This window comes from Vespula vulgaris, chromosome 3, assembly GCF_905475345.1.
Source record: "Vespula vulgaris chromosome 3, iyVesVulg1.1, whole genome shotgun sequence".
In the NCBI taxonomy this organism is placed as follows: Eukaryota; Metazoa; Arthropoda; class Insecta; order Hymenoptera; family Vespidae; genus Vespula; species Vespula vulgaris.
Window position 1 is genome coordinate 5,022,501 of NC_066588.1, and position 20,325 is coordinate 5,042,825.

The window sequence follows — 20,325 nt, forward strand, 5'->3', positions numbered from 1 at the left end:
TTTCCTTGACCACCACCGGTAGCTAATTCGCTGTAAGCCTCGTCCATAGCCGCGTATTTCATAATCAAACTTTGTATCTCTTTGCGTTTGGCTGCTCTTTCGGAAATAGCTGGATCAACTTCCTCGTTATCGTCGTAGTTAGGTTCGTGCTTTGGTATCGCATCGTCGGCAATACCACCGCCGGTTGGTGTTTTCTCTGGATCGCTAAGAACTTCCTTGCCGGCGACTAAGCTCAAAGGTTCGACTCTGTTTGGACGAGCTAAAGATCTAAGGGAGGTCGACCTGCAATCGAGTTGTTCGCTTTTACCATTCCGATGCGGCCTGACCTTTCTACTGCGTGTTTCAGCGTGACCGGATTTGTGTCTACCGTAACGTCGATAAGCTTCCGAGCTTAAGAGTGTTTGTCTATCGGACGTCCTACGATGATAACCAGGTGTTTTCTCACGTTTCGACTCTCTAGTGTTAACCGAACTGACGTAAGGATAAGCTTTCTCGCTGAGAAGTACACTGGTGGCACTTTTAACGACGGAACGTGGCATCGATGGTTCCAATGTTTTCTCCTCTCTACCATAAGAATCTCTTCGATGAAAGCTATGCTCTCGTTCGTCCTTTCTTCGGGAATAACCAGCAACGTTTGCATTACCAAGCTCGATACTCTTCTCTTTATCATCGACATGTTTCTTATTAGTATACTTATCCAATATAGAGGAATACTTGTCTTCTAGTCGAGTCCTGGCACTGCTAAGATAATTGCCCGCATTCGGTGATCGTCTTGTTCCGATCGATCGATCGTTCGCCGTAGAAGTGCCACGTACTCTGGTGGTCAATCGTTGAAGCAAATTACTACAAGAATCAGTTAGAAGCTGTGTCACGCTGGTCGTCGTCGAGGAACGAGCATAACGACTACGTCGTGACGCCGATCCTTGTCTGCTAGTCGACATACCGTCGCGTTGCGCGAATATGAACATCGTTGCTGATAGATGATGATGAAATAGAAGAAAACTTTCAAGAGCTCGTTCGATGATCGATAATGGCGATCGGTAATGGCGATCAGTCGACCGTCCGAGGTACGGTCGACTCGATCGTTACCTCGCTCAGCAAAATTAACTTTTCACTCTTAACTTGTAAATAGATAGAGAAGATACCGTTAGCTCGCTCTCCGCTAACAGATTAGATCGAATTAATTTCAAATTCGATATTTCCCTTTCCTTTTCTTTCTTTTTTCTTTTCTTTTTTTTCTCCTTAGAAAATTCCCACTCAAGTCGAAAAAGAACGCGTGACAACCAACTTGCACTTTCCCAAGTCAAATCCCAAATTCCTGATTTAGATTCGTATAAAGTTCACAAAAGCAAAAGGAGGGGATGATATCAGCGACGATAGACGAACCGGTGTACTTAGTTCGAACGATTCAAAAGAAAAAGGAGATCGAAGTGTCACTCGTACTAATTTTGATATCAATATCGAGTTCTGCTAGAAAATAGTATTAACGGAGTTTAAGCGGAGCTGATGATAGAGATCCGTTGGATCAAGTCCGAGTGGTCAGGGTCGAGGGCCAAGAAGATTGCTTGATCCACCGTGAGATGAAGGAGACACATCATTCAAGGTCATCATCGAAGATAGCAACATCACATTCGTATTTATGATCGATAACGAAGTTGTATATCTCGAGATTCTTGACGAATGAAAGAAAGAGAGAAAGAAAGAGAGAAAGACCTCCGTTGCGTTTTGAATCTTTTTCTCTTTTTTCTTTTTCGCGCGAAAACGAGTGCCACTCATCAGCCCTCATACGCGATACTCTCTCTCTTTCTCTCTCTTTACGAGTTGATCGCGACGAACGCGTCAATCGAGAGGGACGCGAACGGAGGCACTAAGGCACGTCGACGAAGACGACGCGAACATAGGAGGACGCTGAGAAACGTTTGCGAAGACGAAGACGAAGAGAGGAGCGAGGAGTAGCGGGTACGCCCCGCCAAATACTCTCGTCGCACTAAAAATATCGAGGAGCGATCGCGAGCCCGCTCCAACCTAGCGATGCTCGTTCTACACATTCTCTCTCTCTCTCTCTCTCTCTCTCTCTCTCTCTCTCTCTCTCTCTCTCTCTCTCTCTCTCTCTCTCTCTGTACCCCTCTTTCTCTTTTGGTGAGAAAGAGCAAAACAGCAAAAGGGAGAGAGAGAGAGATACTCGAAAAAGGGAAGAAAGAGAAGATAGCGTATGGTATTACGTAAATTGTCCTCTGGTTGAACTTAAAAGATCCTCATCATCGGTAATATGAGATAAACGTAGTAGACAGATAATATACAAAACTAAAGGGAAATTGGTACGTCACAAAGTTGTGAATATATGAGTTAAAAGAAATCTAGTGATCAAAAAATCTATAAGATATTCGTCATTAGTAATATTGCTACTAATAGGAATTTAGTAGAGGAGAGTTGATTTATTCTAAAAACGTGAATATATGTAACATCGAGAATTTAGAATCTTAATAGTTTGATATGATCACAGGTGAGGAAAATTGTCCTGGTAATTGGCAAAGCTTTCTTACTTCCTGGTATATTAAGAGATCGAGTTGAGATGACTTTATCGTAAAGAGACAATGAGTCCAGTTCAATCCACACATCTTAGTAGTACCTTGACACGGATAAAATGATTACGAAAGGAACGGTTTCGATAGCTTTAAGTAGATGTAATGTCTCCGCGAGACATTTCGTCTCGTCGGTGGAATTGGAGTTCGTCATCGACCGAGATACATCGTTGAACTAGGCGACCCCAAAACTGATTGCAATATTTGTGGACCATTAAGAAAGAGTAGAAGAAGAATGAGAACGATTCGATCAAACGATCGATACAAGGATAGATAGATAGATGGATGAATGAATGGATGAATGGATGGATGATCGATCTATCGAGACGATTCGAGAAAGTCGCGAGAAGAGCTTAGATCGAATTAGAAATTAGGATCTAGGATCGCCAACAGAGAGCCCGGCTAGAATACCAATCAGCAGTAGTAGCAGCAGAGCATATCGTCGACATCGTCGGTCGACGCATATCAGTGGGCGGGTTCGTGGACTCTCCGCGTAACTATTAATAAAGCTCGGCTTGTCTCTTCAAGGTCGTAGTCGTGCCTTCGAAAAGAGATATATCGTACGGCCACTGCGATTTGCCGATATATAAATAAGCGCAATTTGGGAAATAACGTGAATTTGTTGGACATTCGAAAGTGATCTCTCACCAAGGAAGAAACGGGGATTATTGTTTTGAGAATAAGAGATCTCGTACGTGTGTTAAGGTCGCTGTTAAGATCGGGTTACTCGAACGGGAATCGGAGAATTGGGTGATGTATCGCTGTTTAAGTCGAAAAAGACCGATTTATGGAATTGATCTTAGTGAGTGAATTTTCTCGATTGACGAAGCATACGTAAGTAGAACCTTATTGTTAATCTCAATATAATCATCAGCGAATTTTTTATTTGGTAAATAATTTTGAAATATATTCCTTTCGAAGTAACTAAGAGATCGTTCGAATCATGGTCGGATGGCGAATCAGTATTTTCTTTTTTTTTTTTTTCGTTATCGATTATTACTTTACCGTCTTTCATAATATGGCGCATATGTCTTTATATTCATAGAACTCTGCTATTTAATCGCATACCGTAATATCATAGATTCGACAATTTTTAACATTCGGTTTTGCCGATAGAAACAGCATACTGCGATTTAATAAAAAAAGAAAAAAAAGCAATCAGTTGTCAGCAGCGAATAACATATCGTAATGAAGATTGTTGTATCGACAGATGTAGCATTGATCCAGACCAGTCGATGTTCAATTGTTTAAACAAACAAAGAAACAGTAAAAAATAAGACAGTTGCAAGAAGAGGGTGGGAGAATGAACAAAAACTAAACTATGGGAACATAATCGATTGATGTCGATCGACAAAGATTAACGATATAGTCAAAACGTGTCGTGTGAACTTACAGCAACAAATGTTTTTTGTTGATTACAAGAAAATTGTATTTCAGATTATTTCTCTTAAGTATCTTCGTTAGCTTGTTAAATATAAGCCAATAGTATCTATCCTTTTCTTTTTTCTCCTACATGCAATTTTCCAGCTCCGATTAGTTTCCTAGGTGGATTAAGTAAGGATAGGTCGGGAGATCGAGTTAAGCACATTTCTAAGACGAAAGATGTATGTAGGGAGAGAAAGAGAGAGAGAGAGAGAGAGAGAGAGAGAGAGAGAGAGAGAGAGAGAGAGAGAGAGAGAGAGAGAGAGAAAGCCGAGAAATAGAGAAATCGTAACTCTCGTTTTCTCTTGGACTTAGAGACGGATATAAATCGGCAGGAGATGGCGCCTGTGTCTTGGCAGCCATACTAGTGTGCTACAAAAGTTGGCATACACGCTCTGCGGGAGAGCATCATGATGAAAGACATGAATATACCGGCTTTTCGTAGATTACAATTATATATATATAATTTTGATAAACAAACTGCAAAGTTTATAAAAAATATTTAGCTAACTTTTGGATCGATAAAAAAGGAGGATTATTAAAAATGCTATTGGTCATGTGATAGCGCAAGCATACAAAAAAAAAAAAAAGGAAAAAAACAGAGTGAAGGCATAATTCCACACACTACCGAGATCCACGCCAAAAAAAACAAAAAAAGAATACGATCCAATTAATTGTAATAATAATCCAAAAATCTCATCTCGTTTTCGTGCTACCTCTGAAGTCGACGTGCCATTGGACTCCGGCGTGACGTCAAGTTTAGCGTCGAAGCATCGAATGTTCGTCGCTGTCGTCGTCATTGTTGTCATTGTCGTCATCGTCGTCGTCGTCGTCTCCGGGACGTTCCTTGGTAACCAGTTATCCCATACAGCCTGTCTTGGCCACCATGAAACTGCAGGCATTAGCAAACCCAACTCTTGTCCGTTCATCGTTGGAAATGACGAAACCGTGGACGAAGAAGAAGACGACGAGGTGGTCATTGGTGAGCCACCGTCGTATGTTAACCAACACCCAGAATGATCCAGGATGATCCAGGATGAATTTTATCTTATTGGTTTTTCTTCTGTTTTTTCTTTTTTTTTTCCTTTACTTTTTCTTTTCCAATAACGCACGAAGCTTACGCGAAATAGGATAATGGACACGAAAGTGTCTAACGTCTCTCACTCACGACGCACGCATGCTGCCAAGAGGAACGCGTATTTCTAGATCCAGCTTTTAAAGCGTTTTCTGGGTCAGAAGAGACGTTCCCGATATCTTCCGTGTATTTCTCACGAATCGGTCAACTTTTCTCTCTTCACGTGCCCCCTCGTCTCTTACTCTTCTTTTTTTCCTTCGTTTTCTTATCCTGTCGGATTAATAACCGGAGCAAGTGTTTCCTTACGATGTCTCATTTACACTCCAGTAACGTTCACCTTCCTCACTTTCTACCATCTTCTTTGGCATCCTTTTCAGGAGCAACCATCGATCCATAACGATCTATCGAAGAGGAACTAGAAGATGCTACGTTTAGATATAAAATTTCTCCGATCGATTTGGACGACGACGACGACGACGACGACGACGATGACGACTACGACGATGACGACGACGATAACGACGAGGACTTATTCCTGAGAAGGAAGTGGAAGATGAGGACGAGGATGAGGACGATGACGACGACGACAACGACGACGACGACGACGACGACGACGACGATGACGACGACGACGACGAAGACGTTGCACCGGCCATCTGGCGCAAACTCGCACTAAAACCGCGGCGAAACCGCGTGACGAGTCCCCCTCGAAAATAGTCCTCGGTCGAAAATAGCCGACGCCGAGTAAGAAAGAAGAATCATCGGCATTCGCTCCGGTACGCAAGTGAGAAAGAGAGAGGTTTCGTTGCGCCACAAGCTTCTCCAGAGCTCGAGAATTTGCCTCGTATCACCTACCAAAAGTGATTCTCTCTCTCTCTCTCTTTTCTCTCCTTTCTTCTTCTTCTTCCTCCTCCTTTAATTTCTTCTTCTTCTTTAATTTCATCGCCACGTTTTATCTCTACGACATTGAAGTTAAGCTTAGATATGAAGACGTTAGCACTATACTCTCTCTACGGTGTCTCGTATCAAACGCAACGACGCAGAAAGGAAAGTCTACCTCGGGAAGGAAGTAGAAAAAGATAATGGAAAGAGGAAAGAAGAAATCTAACGGGGATATCAAATGCTTAGCTCGCTAAAAGTAGAATTCTCATATTTCTACGTAACGGACAATCTAAGATGTTTACATTTATCATTCCTATTAGATGATCATCTTCTCTGAAATAAAAACTTTCTAAAGTACGATATATACATGTACATATAGAATCATCGCTTCGTATCAGCAATATTGTTTGACGTGAGAGTATTATATAGTGATCGTTGACTGTTCAGAACGGAGTACCATCGTTTCTTATTAGAAATTTAAAATCTTTGAAAATCTTGTTGGCCGATAGAGAGCGTCACGATCGATGTGTTAACTCTATTATCGGCCATCATGTTTCATGAAGATCGAGATCTGTCTCAGGGGTTGTTTTTATCATTATCATTATCATTATCATTATTATTATTATTATTATTAATGTTATTATTATTATTATTATTTCTTTTTTTATTTATTATTTATTTATTTATTTCATGGATTTACGAAAAACGTTCTCACTTTATTCTTTTATTTTTCCCCCTTCATAACACACCCAGAAAGTACGATTGTTTTATTTGATTTGACTTCTGTATCTTTTCTATTTAACTAAAAACTCTTCGTGATAGCGACGGAAGGTGATCGTACAGAAAAAGGGAGAGCGCACGATTATGAGTAATATATATATATATATATATATAAATTAAAAAAAAAAGTTCTTTTTTAAATAAATAAATCATTACCGGGGCGTGCTCCTTCGTTCTTTCGTTTTTTCTTTCTTTTATCGTTCTATCTGTGGAACTATTCCAACTCACCTGACTCCTGGATGATGGCGAACGATGGCGATGCCTTTCCTGGCTCGGCGACGAGGACCCATGATGTCGGTGAATTCGCACGCGACGTGATGAGGTCGGATGCGCCAGGTGGGTACGATCACGATCACGATGGCCGTGCTGCCTACCACTGCTCGGTGAGCGACGATGGCTTCTTTTATATCGCCTCTCTTGACTGGTCCCGCGCTCGTGTTGCCGAGACCTCAATACCCGCTCGCCACTAAAATCACCGAAATTTTCTTTTATACATTTATGTATTTATTTATTCATTATAACAATAAATCATAAAACGAAATTTTGTTTCATTAAAATTTGCGTTATTTCAAGGGGTTGCACAATACTTTCTTTGGTCGATTACTTGACGTTTTTCTACGAAATTTTCCTTTTCTTTCAGAAATAAATTGAATGGGTATAATAAATTGAAAAACTAGTAATTTCACGTTGTTTTATTGATATAAAACTCATTTAATTCTGTTAAATGTAGACTCTGTAATCTGCCACCAGGTTAATCTTTGCACGAAAATACACAAATGGCTTCGGCTCATTTCCTTTTTTATTTTAATTTTTAACATATTTTTATAATAAATTTTTTACAATAAATTTCAGTCTAAATTTTAGAAAAAGAATTGACAATATATTGTTCCTCAACATAGCCTAACTTTCTTATTTAACCGATGATCTTTAGCTGCAACATTATTTTACAAGACCGTACTGAAATTTTAATAATTTTGCGTTAATACGACTGTATATTAGAGTATATATACCTAATCAAATAGGACAGAAAAATTTTGTTTTTCTAGTAAAATTATTAGTTTTTTATTTACTTTACTTTCTTCCTAAAAAAAAAAAAAAAAATATCAGACCAAAGAGAACCTACCTAATTCCTTAAAAATAAATCTAAAATGTATTACTTTTCCATAGAGGGGAAAAAAAAAATATATTAAAGATATTAAGTAAATATTTATACAGGAAGAAAATATTGACTCTCCATTTTTTTTTCTTTCCCACGAGAAAAAGAAAGAACTTTATTATTACCGAATATTTGATAAAGAAAGGAAGCTCTCCAAAGAAGGAACCAAAATTCGTGACCTCCACCTTAAAATGACTCACCAAAGGAAGTCGTTAGGATTCGTAATTGGGCAACGATCCAATGGAGTTGAATTTCAAAACGAAGCCTGGTTCCGCGATGCGTACCTATTATACGTATCTACACTGTGTTTCTTTATTAACACGTTTATCGATCACTTCATATATATGCACATATATGAGCCGTTGAACGACCAAATAGTGAAATCATCTCTCCTCTTTTTTATTTATTTATTTTTTTAATTAATTAATTAATCAATCAAAATATCGGTATTTTCCATATTTAATTATACCAATAATCTGACAATATGTGTAATAAAATAATTATTATAAACGACTGATTGAAACTTGAAATATTGGCTAAATAACTTAGATAAATCCTATATAATATTTCTCAGAAAGACTCATCAAAAGAAATAGAGGCTCATTATGAGAAATAAAAGAAAGCCAACGGGGTTCGAACAGAAATGATTCCATAAAGCCTTTCGGAATGACGCATCAGCCGTCCAGATCGGTTTCAAGTACTTTTCTCCGAAGCAGATTAGGTCGAACTACTTGGTTCAAGGTCGGTTGGCTCAACTCGTTAAATAAAAAAAAAAAAGAAAGAAAAAAAGCAATCCAAAAATAAAATAAAAATAAAAAAGATATTAAAGAAGGAAACAAGATAATAAGTACAAAAAAAAAAACAAAAGTAATTGTAAGAACAATTCGAAACATTCGAAAAACCAGAATGTACTTACAGGTTCGTAGATACCAAAAGAAATAATTGAAAAAGAAAACCATCGACGGTTTCGTCGTTTATGTTTCGATGAATGCACATGTGTGCATCCTCTCGCTTTCGCAAATGATACTGAAACGTACAGCGGGACAAACGAACGTACGAACGATACGGAATCGTGTGATTTATTGGCTGGAACGAAAGGGATCGTAAACGTTAAATCGTACGAACGTCTGAAAGTATTTGAGATTTGGAATTGGATAGTTTTCAGTAGTGGGAGGATGAGGAGGGAGGAGTAGAGTACGACGTCAATAAAGAAGTCACGATAGAAGAAGAAAGTTAGAAAGAGAAGGGTTAAAGAAAAAAAAAGAAAAAAGAAAAAAGAAAAAAAGCAAGGACGAAACGAGTAAAAGAAGAAGAAGAAGAAGAAGAAGAAGAAGAAGAAAGTCGATCGAATCTGTAGCTTCTTCTGCAGTTTCGCCTTTTGGATAGTTTCCAAGGTCTTACCGTGTATAGATATAAGTGTGTGTATATGTATATACACATACCGCATACGTGGATATTAACACACCAATAAGAAAATTCGGAATGGATGGGTTAACTGTAGAAAATAGGTCATGGGATTTTGCGCAAACGAGCAAATTTTATCCGCAACGATAGATATCGTCCACCCACGCATTTCAACGTGCCTATCACTTTTTTCTTTGTTTATTTTATCTTTAAAAGAGAAATCGATGAAGGGATGTTCCTTCTATCTTTCTCTTTTTCTCCCTACCCATCTCTCTACTTTACCGACCGAGAGGAATTCAAAAGAGAAATTCTAAATGTAGCATCTCTCATAATAACGATCATCATCTAAGTAAGAACTTTTTTGAGAATGGTCATCGAAGGATGATGAGTAAATGGGGCGGTAAATTCAAGTGGAGAAAATATAGATACACACACACAGAGAGAGAGAGAGAGAGAGAGAGAGAGAGAGAGAGAGAGAGAGAAAGAGAGAGAGAGACTGTAAACACTATTCCAGTGTACACACTCTCATCGACCCTCTCTCGTAAAAGAAACTTTAATGACTTAACTTCCCTATCAAGTTTGCTCTCTCTCTCTCTCTCTCTCTCTCTCTCTCTCTCTCACTCACTCTCACTCTGTTTCTTGTTCTCTAAGAAAGTGCATATAAGTGAACGAGAACCGTGTATTAGTACCTTCTCTAGATAATATCCACCAGAATATTTAACGTACTTTCTTATTTTACCGAAGCTATGCACCACGAATACTCTTTTTTCTTTTTTTTTTTTTTTTACAATGTTAATTAGCGTTTCGCTTTCCGATAAAGCTCGCGTTCTCTCAGCTGTGCGAATCGAGAAATTCTTCGAATTAGATAGGGAAAGAGAAAGAGAGAAAGAGAAATAGATAAACAGAAAGAGGGAGGAGAGAAAGAGGGAGCGAAAAAGAAAGAAAAGTTATTATCTCTTTTGTTTATACAATTCATACTGTACCTTAATATCCACGACGTAACGGAGACGTAAAGTAAAGGCATCCTTTAAACTTTGTTCCTGTCGTCCTGCGAGGTTTGAGTTATGCGACCGAAAATATGCACACACACACATACACGCACGCATGCACACTTCCGTTGTTCGAGATTGTCTATTAATAACTTCGTCGCGAAGGATGGGAACCAAAAGTAAGTAGAAATGAAAAAAAATGAAAAAAAAAATGAAAAAAAATTAGGACATTTTAATGTGTGTGTGTGTGTGTGTGTGTGTGTGTGTGTGCGCGCGCGCGCGCGCGTGCGTGTGTGTGTGTAAAAACACAATCTATGAATTCATGTTATTCCTAAAAACGAGATGAAAAGCACTCTCTTTAATTGTAAAAGATAAGTTTGGTTCACAAGCAAACAAAATTTGATACGATGCACAAGCGCCATACTATATATATATATATATATATATATATATATATATATATATATAAAATGTTTATCACGAGCGAGTATGAATAGTGAAGACACATTTTCGGTTCCAAGCTATATTTATATTTTCATAGTCCTCATTTCTGAACTGTGTGAATCTATTAAACTATACGAATTTAACAAAGTGTAGTTGATTTTAATGAGGGAAGAAAATTAAAATCACATTTATTTATTTACTTATTTACACGCTCGTACAAATAATTAAACTACTTTTAGAAATATATAAAATCTAAAATGTATGTGTATGGGATAGAATTCTCAAGACTTTTGGACAAAGGAATTTCAAAAAAGAAAAGCATGAAACATTTCTCAAAGGACAATGACCGAAAAGTATCGAAGATCTTAAATTTCCACCGGATGTTTACTCTCTTTCTCTTCTTGTGTACGATCTCTTGGCATGTTCTCAACGTTCACAAAGGACGACGGAACAACGCGTGTTACGCGATAAATTTTCTTCCACGTCGTTTTTAACAAGAGAGGGGTGTGGAGAATGGAGGAAGAGAGAAAAAATTAAACGTTCAATACATTATTACCGGAAACATTCAATGATGGTTCTTTTATAAGAATGCTCTGTTTTATAAATATTATTATTAACATACAAGTATTAAAATCTTTGTCCAATTCAGATGAAACTTTGTTCAGTACCACTTTACGTAAAGTATAAGCTACTTAATTCATAGTGATATCTATAAAAAAAAAAAATTTTTTAAACAAAATAAAAGAAAAGAAAATAGAAAGAAGACTTAAGAGATTAATGATCTCGAGAGATTTTGAAAAGATTGATCACAACACGGAAGAAGAGACTTCAAATGTATTAAATCACAAAGAAGATATATTTCATCCTATTAACGTGCCAGTACTATACTATTCTTATTATTACCTACGTTCTACCCTTTCCCTTCTCATCTTTCCTTCTAATAATCCGTACTAACGGTGTTCTACCTTGACCTCACGTCGGAAAGAACACGATCCTAGTCACGAATTTCATTTCATAATATCGTACACAAGATGACATGTACGTATACAAGATAGTCTAAAAATTCCTGAGATGGTAAAAACTTCGTAGGTGATATTAAATATCGATTACTATTTTTCGAGTCTTTTTTGGCTGATATAAAAATAAGAATAAAAAAATAAAAAGATATAAAAAAAAAACTTAAAAGAAGATTTCGGAAAAAAGTAATTGATAATTAAAGATCTTTAAAATTATCTAGGAATTTTTTGTTAACACACACACACACACACAAAATTGGTTTTATGTATATTTATACACGCGCGCGCACGCACATAAATAATGAAAATTTAAATATACGTATAGAGTATTTTTTGTATCGAAATAAGATTCATAAAAAAAAAAAGAAAATCCCAACAAAAATAAAATACAAATTTAAACGAACGAGATTTCTAGTCAACTGGAAATCACCGGTCTCGAAAAACCGGTATATATCGAAGCGTAAAACTAAATCGGACTGGTAACAAGGTTCATTTTTATCGAGAGATAACAAGATTCATTTTTATTGATTGGTAAGTAACATTTACTATTTATTTGTATCTATTTTATCAAATAGAAAAAGTAGGTCTCTAGTGAACATCAAAAAATTATTGTTATTTCATTTTCTTTACTATTTTATTCCACTCCATTTTTGTAAGAGCAGAAATTTTCGACAGTAACATTAATCAATGATCATTTAGTGGGGGTGGGGGGTAAAGTAGACGAATGTGGTAATATAAGTTCTTCGCTCCAAATTCAATTTTTTTATAAAATTAAATTTTTTTTTGAATCAAATTTACCTCTTTGCAAATCAAATTTTTTCACAAAATTCTTTCTCCAAATTATTATTTTTCAATTTCTGAGATAAGAAGTAACGAAAAAAAAAAAAAAAAAAAAGAAAAACAGAAAAAAGCACTTAGTTTTGAGTGCATTTCAAATCATAGTTTATCAAAATCATTTGCTTAACAATTAACGATCCAGTGAAAATCTACATGAGTTTATATTTTTAATCACACGTTTCAAATTACACTTTTACAGGAAATTACTATTTCTCATAAATTATAAAAATTCTAGACAAGTTAAATGTCAATATAACTGAGATCTGTCTAGAGACCATGTATTTAATAAAAAATAGAATTGTTTCGATTTTACTTTACTGTTTGTTGTTTCTAATTCTAGAATGAGTACCTGTAGGTTTCGTAAACCTACTTATAAGTAGTTCGATGTTACAAAGATTCGAACTTTTCGCAAGTAATATTCTTTTTCATGAAACCCAATAAATTTTCTTCGTAATGCTATAACAGGTGTTCGAATTATTTACAATATAAAATTTTTAAGAACACGAATAGACTAGAGTCACTTTATATTATTATAAAGATACTGTGGTATTCTGGCGAACTAACAAGTATATTCTATGAAAACTTTTTAAAGATCTCATTAAATTAATCACTTTTCGCGTTTTGACGTAAGATAGCAGGTGTGCATTTCGCGGTCCATTAAAAATTTAAAGCGATCCGTAGATTTAAAATCACTCCTCTATAAATATAAATGTAGGCGAGTCATGCATACTTGTCCCTAATATGAATAATATAAAATTTGACCGCTAGATTATAACGTGGAACCCCTGAATTTTTTGGTAGAACCCCAGGATTCTGTAAAACACATTTTGAGAATCTTTTCCGTAAGTTACTATGCTCATAAAAGATTCGAATCTACTCGGTTAGGATTCGAGTATACATACTTAATAATATTTTGTAATAAAACTTGAAAGTACCACTTGTATGTTTCAAAATACTTAAAAAAATTCCAATCTAGCTCGTCTGAATTTTGAATTTATTTGCTATTGTTTTTGTTTATGTTTTCGAAATACTCGTGAAACATTGGAATATATTCAATTAGATCGGGATCATTCTATCTGCAATATCCTATCTCTATTGTAAAAAGAATCCCACGAGAAATGATAATTAATTTTTAATCAACGAGGAGTTCATAATTTTATTGTCAGACCGACGAACGATAGCAATTAGATTTGCTTTTATACATGAACGGATGATTATGAAAACGATATAATTATGTCATATATTTTTCGTTTTTCAAATATTTTAATATTTTAGTTTGAATTATTTAAAAATTATGTCTCTATAAAATGACAAACAGAAAAAGTAAATATATTTATTCTTAAGAAAAATAATTCTTGTATGTAATTAAAAAAAATGTTCAGAATAGCGTGCGATATAAAACATGCCTTTAAATATCTATTTCAAATGAGATTAGACCAATTTCATAATCACTAGTTCGAATAGCGAATAGTCTTTTTAAATATATACATATACACATATACATAGCCTTCTTTATACGCCCATTTTACAGCAACCTACATTTCTATTTCTAGAGAGTCGAAGTAAAAGTGAACGCAAATTCATATGGACCACTTACCAATTACATGATCCTACGAATTTACGTAAACGTTAACTTTTTTTCCTCCCCACCAAAACGATTTACAAGGTTTAGTAATATCCTTAAATAAATAAAGAAATAAATAAAAAAGAAAAAAAAAATCTTCCTTCGACGCCCCCACAAAATATCTTGAAATAGGGCACACACACACTTACATATATGTGTGGATAATTATAAAGACAGAAAATTTCCGCAAAAATAGTTCAGGGTAGGTAAGATTAAATGGTGCATATAATCGCAAACGTCTGATCCTCGGATGAGCGTGTAAGGAGGACAATACATGTAAACTTACATACATGTGTACATATATATATATATATACACATACATAAAATTAAAATATAATTTAGGGTATACAATCCGAATGAAAAGGTTTTGTATATAAAAAAAGCGATACACTTTAAGAAAAAGAAAGAAAATCAAAAGCTAAAGGACCAACAAAAAAAAAAAGAAAAAGAAATCTATTCTTAGAACTGATAATCGAAGATTTTCGAAAACTAAGGAACGGGAAATGAGAAACAATAAATTACTTTATCTTTTTCTATATTAGGAACGAAGAGAGATAAGAGACGAATATTTTCACGCACATTTAAAACTTGGAGAAATAATGATACGAGCTCGTATATTATCCAAATATAACTGTTACTTATCGGGTCTGCATATTTAAATATTTTTAGTCAATGATTTAAATAAAATATATATGTCAGTATTAATAATAAAATATCAGTACGTAATATAAGTGGTCAGTATCATACCGATTAATGCAAAAGCTATTAGTATTTTAATCAAAATATTTGTAAATAAAATAATTTGTCAATAAACCTAGATGCAACACAAATACATAATTATATATATATATATATATGCCGATCACTTATATTACGTATTAATATTTTATTATAAATACTGATCAAAATATTCATATATACTGACCATTTATTTTATAAAATATCTATCGTTAATAATAAAAATACTGAGTAAATAAATAAAAATATATCGAAATCATTTAGCTGTTAAAACCTTACGTCGAAATATTCAAATAACTTTAAGAAAAACATTGCGTAAACAAGGAAACAGTTTTTTTTATGTTCTCGGTCGCAAAATTGTCTACGATCTAGCCGTTTGCGAATGACACGCGATCGAAGAAGCACCTTCTCTAAGGACGTTTCAATTAAATTCTCTTCTCTCTGCAGACAACACTCTTGACATGCTCGTGGCGGAGCTCGCGGAAAATTTCTTCGACGTTTTGTTTGACTCGTCTTTTACGAATAGACGACACGTTTCTCTTCCGCATTGTAAACGAGCCAACATAACCGAGGAGAGACTTTAATTCGTCGCGAACTTGACTTCTCTGTCGAATTCCCTCCTCCCTCTGTCTCATTCTTTCACTCTCATTTTAACGAAACATTATTTTTAATGACGTGCAAGATAAAAAGAGAGAGAGAGGGAGGGAGGGAGGGAGGAGGAAGAAAAAAAACAGACTTTTTACGTGGCGATTTATACCGACCGAATTGACACGCGATGTTCAATAATACAACGTATGTTGTTAAATACACAAAATATGTACATATAAGAGAAAAACATTGATACGATGGAATCAAGTGCGATAACGAATGGTAAATTTTTCTCTTCGTATATCTTAAGCTTATCGACAAAATTTACTGTGTCTAGAGAATCGACACAATAAATTTATTATCGTCAAAATTCAAAATGGAAACTACAACTCGGCTGGAATGAAACTGTTCTACTCGTTAAAGGGGAAAATTAAGATGGGGGAAGAAAATAATAATAATGAACGATCACGTGCAATGGTACTCGATAACGAACGTGATAAAGTATACGATTGTATAGAACGAACCTATTGGTATCGGGTTTTCCTAGATACAAGTGGACTCCGAAGAAGGATATTTTAAAACCCTTCGCGATCCAACGCGTTTTTCCGAGGACAAATATGTCTTTCATTGCTAATATTTATATCTATTCTCTTCCTCGATGAAAATTATTCTTTCACCCTCCTACCTCGTTTTATTTAAACGAGATTAGAAGCGAAAAGTGTATGCACTCACGTATGCGATACGTGATACTGTTCGGATCTCGAACACGCTCGTGAACGATTCGAAAGGCGAATAGTGGTGGTGAACACCGTTGCTTAGCTTAGGGTTCCCTTCTAAGGCCGATCTTCCGGTGAAACTCACGAAGAGGCACTAACGCACCAACCACGACTGACACAACCATAAGAACTTCATGGAGAATCTCTATCCTCTTTCCTCGCTCTATCAGAAAGATTCTTGGAGAGGGGATACAGACTCGCGGCATTGGCCTCGATACAGCGCCACTACTTCCCTCTCTTTTTCTCTTCAACTCTCAGTCGAAAGAGTTATCGAGTCGTTACACACGAGCACTTTATAAGTTAATAGATTCAATTGAGTGCACTACGTCTATGGCCCTTGAAAGAAATAAATGAGCCTCTGTATCTTTCTTTGGACAAGCTTATGTAATTTTCGAAAGTTTAAAGATAACTTTCCTATAGATATAATTATTTTGTATTTACAACGTATTATGGTATAATTGCTTTTTTTTTTTTCTTTTCTTTTCTTATATTTGATTGTCTATCATAAAATTTTTATTGGAAAAGATTACAGGAACAGTACTGGATGATAAAACTTACCTATATGTACCCTTGCTTTGTGGACTATCATAATCAATACGCCTACGTTTGTGTTCATACTGAGGCGAACCCGCTGAATGGGAACGAGTCCTAGAGTGGCTGCGTGAACGATGACGTCTTCTGCTTCGTGGCATCTGTAACAAAGTGTCCCAATTTTGATAATATATAATATATGGAATTATCATATAAAAGCTTTATAAAAATTCTTGGCATGTATATTATCTTAAAAATATAAAGGTATAAGTTCATAATTCAGAAAATTGGTATATTAATAGACTGTATTTTTAAATATAATTAATAATTGTGTTCGATAATACATCGACTTCTTAAAATAATATTAAACTTTTGTCAGATAGACGAAATGAAGTCAACAATTTTCTTAACCTTGAGAGGTTAGAAGTTTAATGCCTATGTTTATGAAAACAGCATTATGGGAATAATTATACTTTACTTCGAAAACATGAATTACTGAAAGCAACAATATGGATTTATTCAACTAACAGGAAACCTTAAAGCATATAAAAGTTATCTCTACTTAGGAAAAATACAGAATATATAAAAAAATGTCTATAAAACTAAATAAATACGATGATCTTTCCTTTTCCATGATTGTTATTTTACTGTATATTAACAATGCTAATAATTAATATCACCTCGACCAATGACTCTTATGACAGTTAATATAGAAAAAATTAACAATTGTAATTAATCTTAAAACATGTAAATACATGCAATGAGTATGAGTTTCTAGGATGTAATAATGTATACGCAATAAACAACGGAGGCATGTAATTTTGAAAAGGAGCAAGACCGTTCGTTGCGGGAGAATTTCCATGAAAAATTATCAATGGAGTTTTCTAAAAACTAATGATAGAAGAGAAGCAAAATCGGCAAGAGAGCTGACAAATATCAGAATACGCTCTATATTTACAGAGATACTCTTGAAAGTTTTCAAGAAAAAAAGAGGACTAGGACCAGATTCGCCTTACTGAAGCCAGACTCCTTGTACTTACATTCGGAATCCGAAACAGGCTTACTTGGTCCCAAATGAAATCGAAGACGGACGAAATCCAGGAGCGTGAAGATGATGCTTGTGGTACGAGACTGTTTTTCGACAACGTTGAGGACATCGGCTCAAAAAATTCTGTAAAACGTGGGCATTCGCATCGTAAAAGTATAATAAAGATCTACAAAAGAGATCAGCCCACTCCGAAAGATATAAAAGAAAAAAAAATATTTTTTGTCTGCGAAGGATAAAAAATCATAGTATTCCTTTTGTACAACTACATTACTCGTTATCAAGATAAACGCGTGAACCTACAAATACGCGACGCAATATACGAAATTATAACGTTATGAAAAAGACGTCTATAAAACCCCGCCAAAACCATCTTGCTCGCAAGTACTGACGAAAACGCGTATATATAGGAACGTTCAAAAACGACAGCATGATACGTGCATCATCTATGATGAAAATCTTGAGAAAAATGGAATGACAATGAGAGAGAAATTGGCACGCGTGGGCATGCTGGGGCAAATATATAAAAATCGATGCTAACCGAGCGATTTCAACTTCTCATAACTATTTAACTTCTCGTCGTCCATTTGCTTGGTAAAGAACGAATATCGTGATGACGATGTACGGCCAAAGGCGTGCATCGTTCGTGAAAGATGTGAAAAAGCTGTAAAAGTTCGTGCATAAAAAGCGCAATAGTCCGCAAAGTGTACGCCATAAGGGAATGTTCATGAAATGGCGGCCATCTTGGAGTTGTGAAGGAAAGCATCAGGTACAAAAGCGAATACGCAAAGCATACGCGTCGAGTTTGTTTCGGCATTTATAGAACCTAATATCGTCCAAAATAGACTCGACGCGTTACGATATCATTATGAATATAATTACTTACGTTGGAGAAAGGAAATGTGCTCGCTTGGTCCCCAAAATCGAGCTCGAAAACACGATATCCAAGAGCACGACGACGTGCAAACGTACGACACTTTAGTGTGACAACGACGTGGACGTCGGATCGATGCGATTGGTGAGCGCTGCTCGGTTATATTCGTTTATGGTCGTGATTCCGACCGCTGACGAATCTAGCCGAAGGCGCACGAATGTACCCGATCTATCCTCAAATCACCGAGCTTTAGTAAATTCAAGGAGGATCTTTACTTAACTCGTGTCTGAGCTTTATAGAAAATGGATGTTTATCAAAAATACAAGGAATATTATCTAATCAACTTTATCTTTCTAACGGCACAATATGTTTACAAAAATAAACTACATTTACTAACGTTTCATTTTCTCTATGTTCGATTAAATCGATATGATTATGATCATTTATGAAAATATCACGATACTTAGTCACGAAGAACAAAAATAATAGATATAGACAATGTATATGTGCACACGTGATTCGTCATAGGAGAGATGTATTCTATTTTACATATGTACGACTTGAGCAACGTTCGAGATGAGAATCGAAATATGTGTATATCGAAAGTGTTCGCGTATCTCGAAATTTAAATCCAATAAAATAAATTAAATGTAAAAATGAGACGTATAATTGTACGAAAAATTACGGACATCTTAATTTCATGATCAATTAGAAAGAATGGTCGATTAAACGGAATATTAATGAATCAAGAGCACTGTGCACGTTAAGTGGATTATATCGGTGTAAAAATTCTAACCTCCAATCGACGAAAATGAAGATGTAATTTATCTCTCACACGTAAGAAATTATAAACATAATCGATAACCCCAATTTCTTTTACGAATTCTCGTAAGATTAATAAAGATTAAAATAAATCTATTATTAATAAGCATAATAATAATATTAAAAATTTTGAATGAATTTAAACACACCTGTGTCCAGATTAGGCTTCTAAGAATATCTGCGAGTCCGCATCGAATCAGATTTAATAGATTCCATAACATATTCACGCTGAATTTCTCGTATACACATTAAATTAATCGCGTAAGCACAACCTACAAAGTGTAAACACTTGAGCTACGAATAGCGAGTTGATGATCTGGCCGCGTTATCATAGGTGGCACCACCAACACGCAAACGATATTTGTACATAGACTACCGGCATCTTTACCGATAAATATTTCAATATTTTGGCGGTTCGACGTTTGCACGTCATAAATGACGACCCATTTTTCTATTTTTTCTTTTTTATTCCTTTCATTAAATATAACTGTTTCGATCAAGAATCACGTTAATAAAATATCATAATATATTATATTTTGTTGATCCTAAAATATGTCTATAACGCATTTTGATTGAAGCAACTAAGTTAAGGAAAAAAAAAATAGTTGCTTAGAATAAAACTCACGTAGTGTTTTTATGACAGTATTTCTTGATCTTGTACCGGACATAGCAAAAGTATTATATAAGGGGGGAAACCTACAAAATGAATTAATAAATAATAATAATAATGATGACAAT

The 20,325-nt window shown here is 35.4% G+C and overlaps 1 protein-coding gene and 1 long non-coding RNA gene across 5 annotated transcripts in view; one reads left to right on the top strand and one right to left on the bottom strand.

Annotated features, from left to right (window-relative positions):
- The window catches only part of LOC127062438 (dual specificity protein kinase CLK2), a 14,021-nt gene extending 11,116 nt beyond the window's left edge, over positions 1–2,905 (bottom strand). Inside the window, exon 1 of one of the 4 annotated variants that reach the window (XM_050990661.1) lies at positions 1–2,905. This exon is cut by the window's left edge and continues 148 nt beyond it. In XM_050990661.1, coding sequence (XP_050846618.1) covers positions 1–968 — 968 coding nt within the window. In that variant the 5' untranslated portion in view covers positions 969–2,905. The other 3 variants (XM_050990663.1, XM_050990662.1, XM_050990664.1) reach the window with 3 other exon arrangements.
- A 2-nt stretch (positions 2,906–2,907) lies between these two features.
- LOC127062450 (uncharacterized) lies at positions 2,908–4,269 on the top strand. Its single transcript, XR_007781138.1, has 2 exons — positions 2,908–3,416; positions 3,793–4,269. It is a non-coding gene; the product is annotated as an uncharacterized LOC127062450 (long non-coding RNA).
- The last annotated feature ends 16,056 nt before the right edge of the window (positions 4,270–20,325 follow it).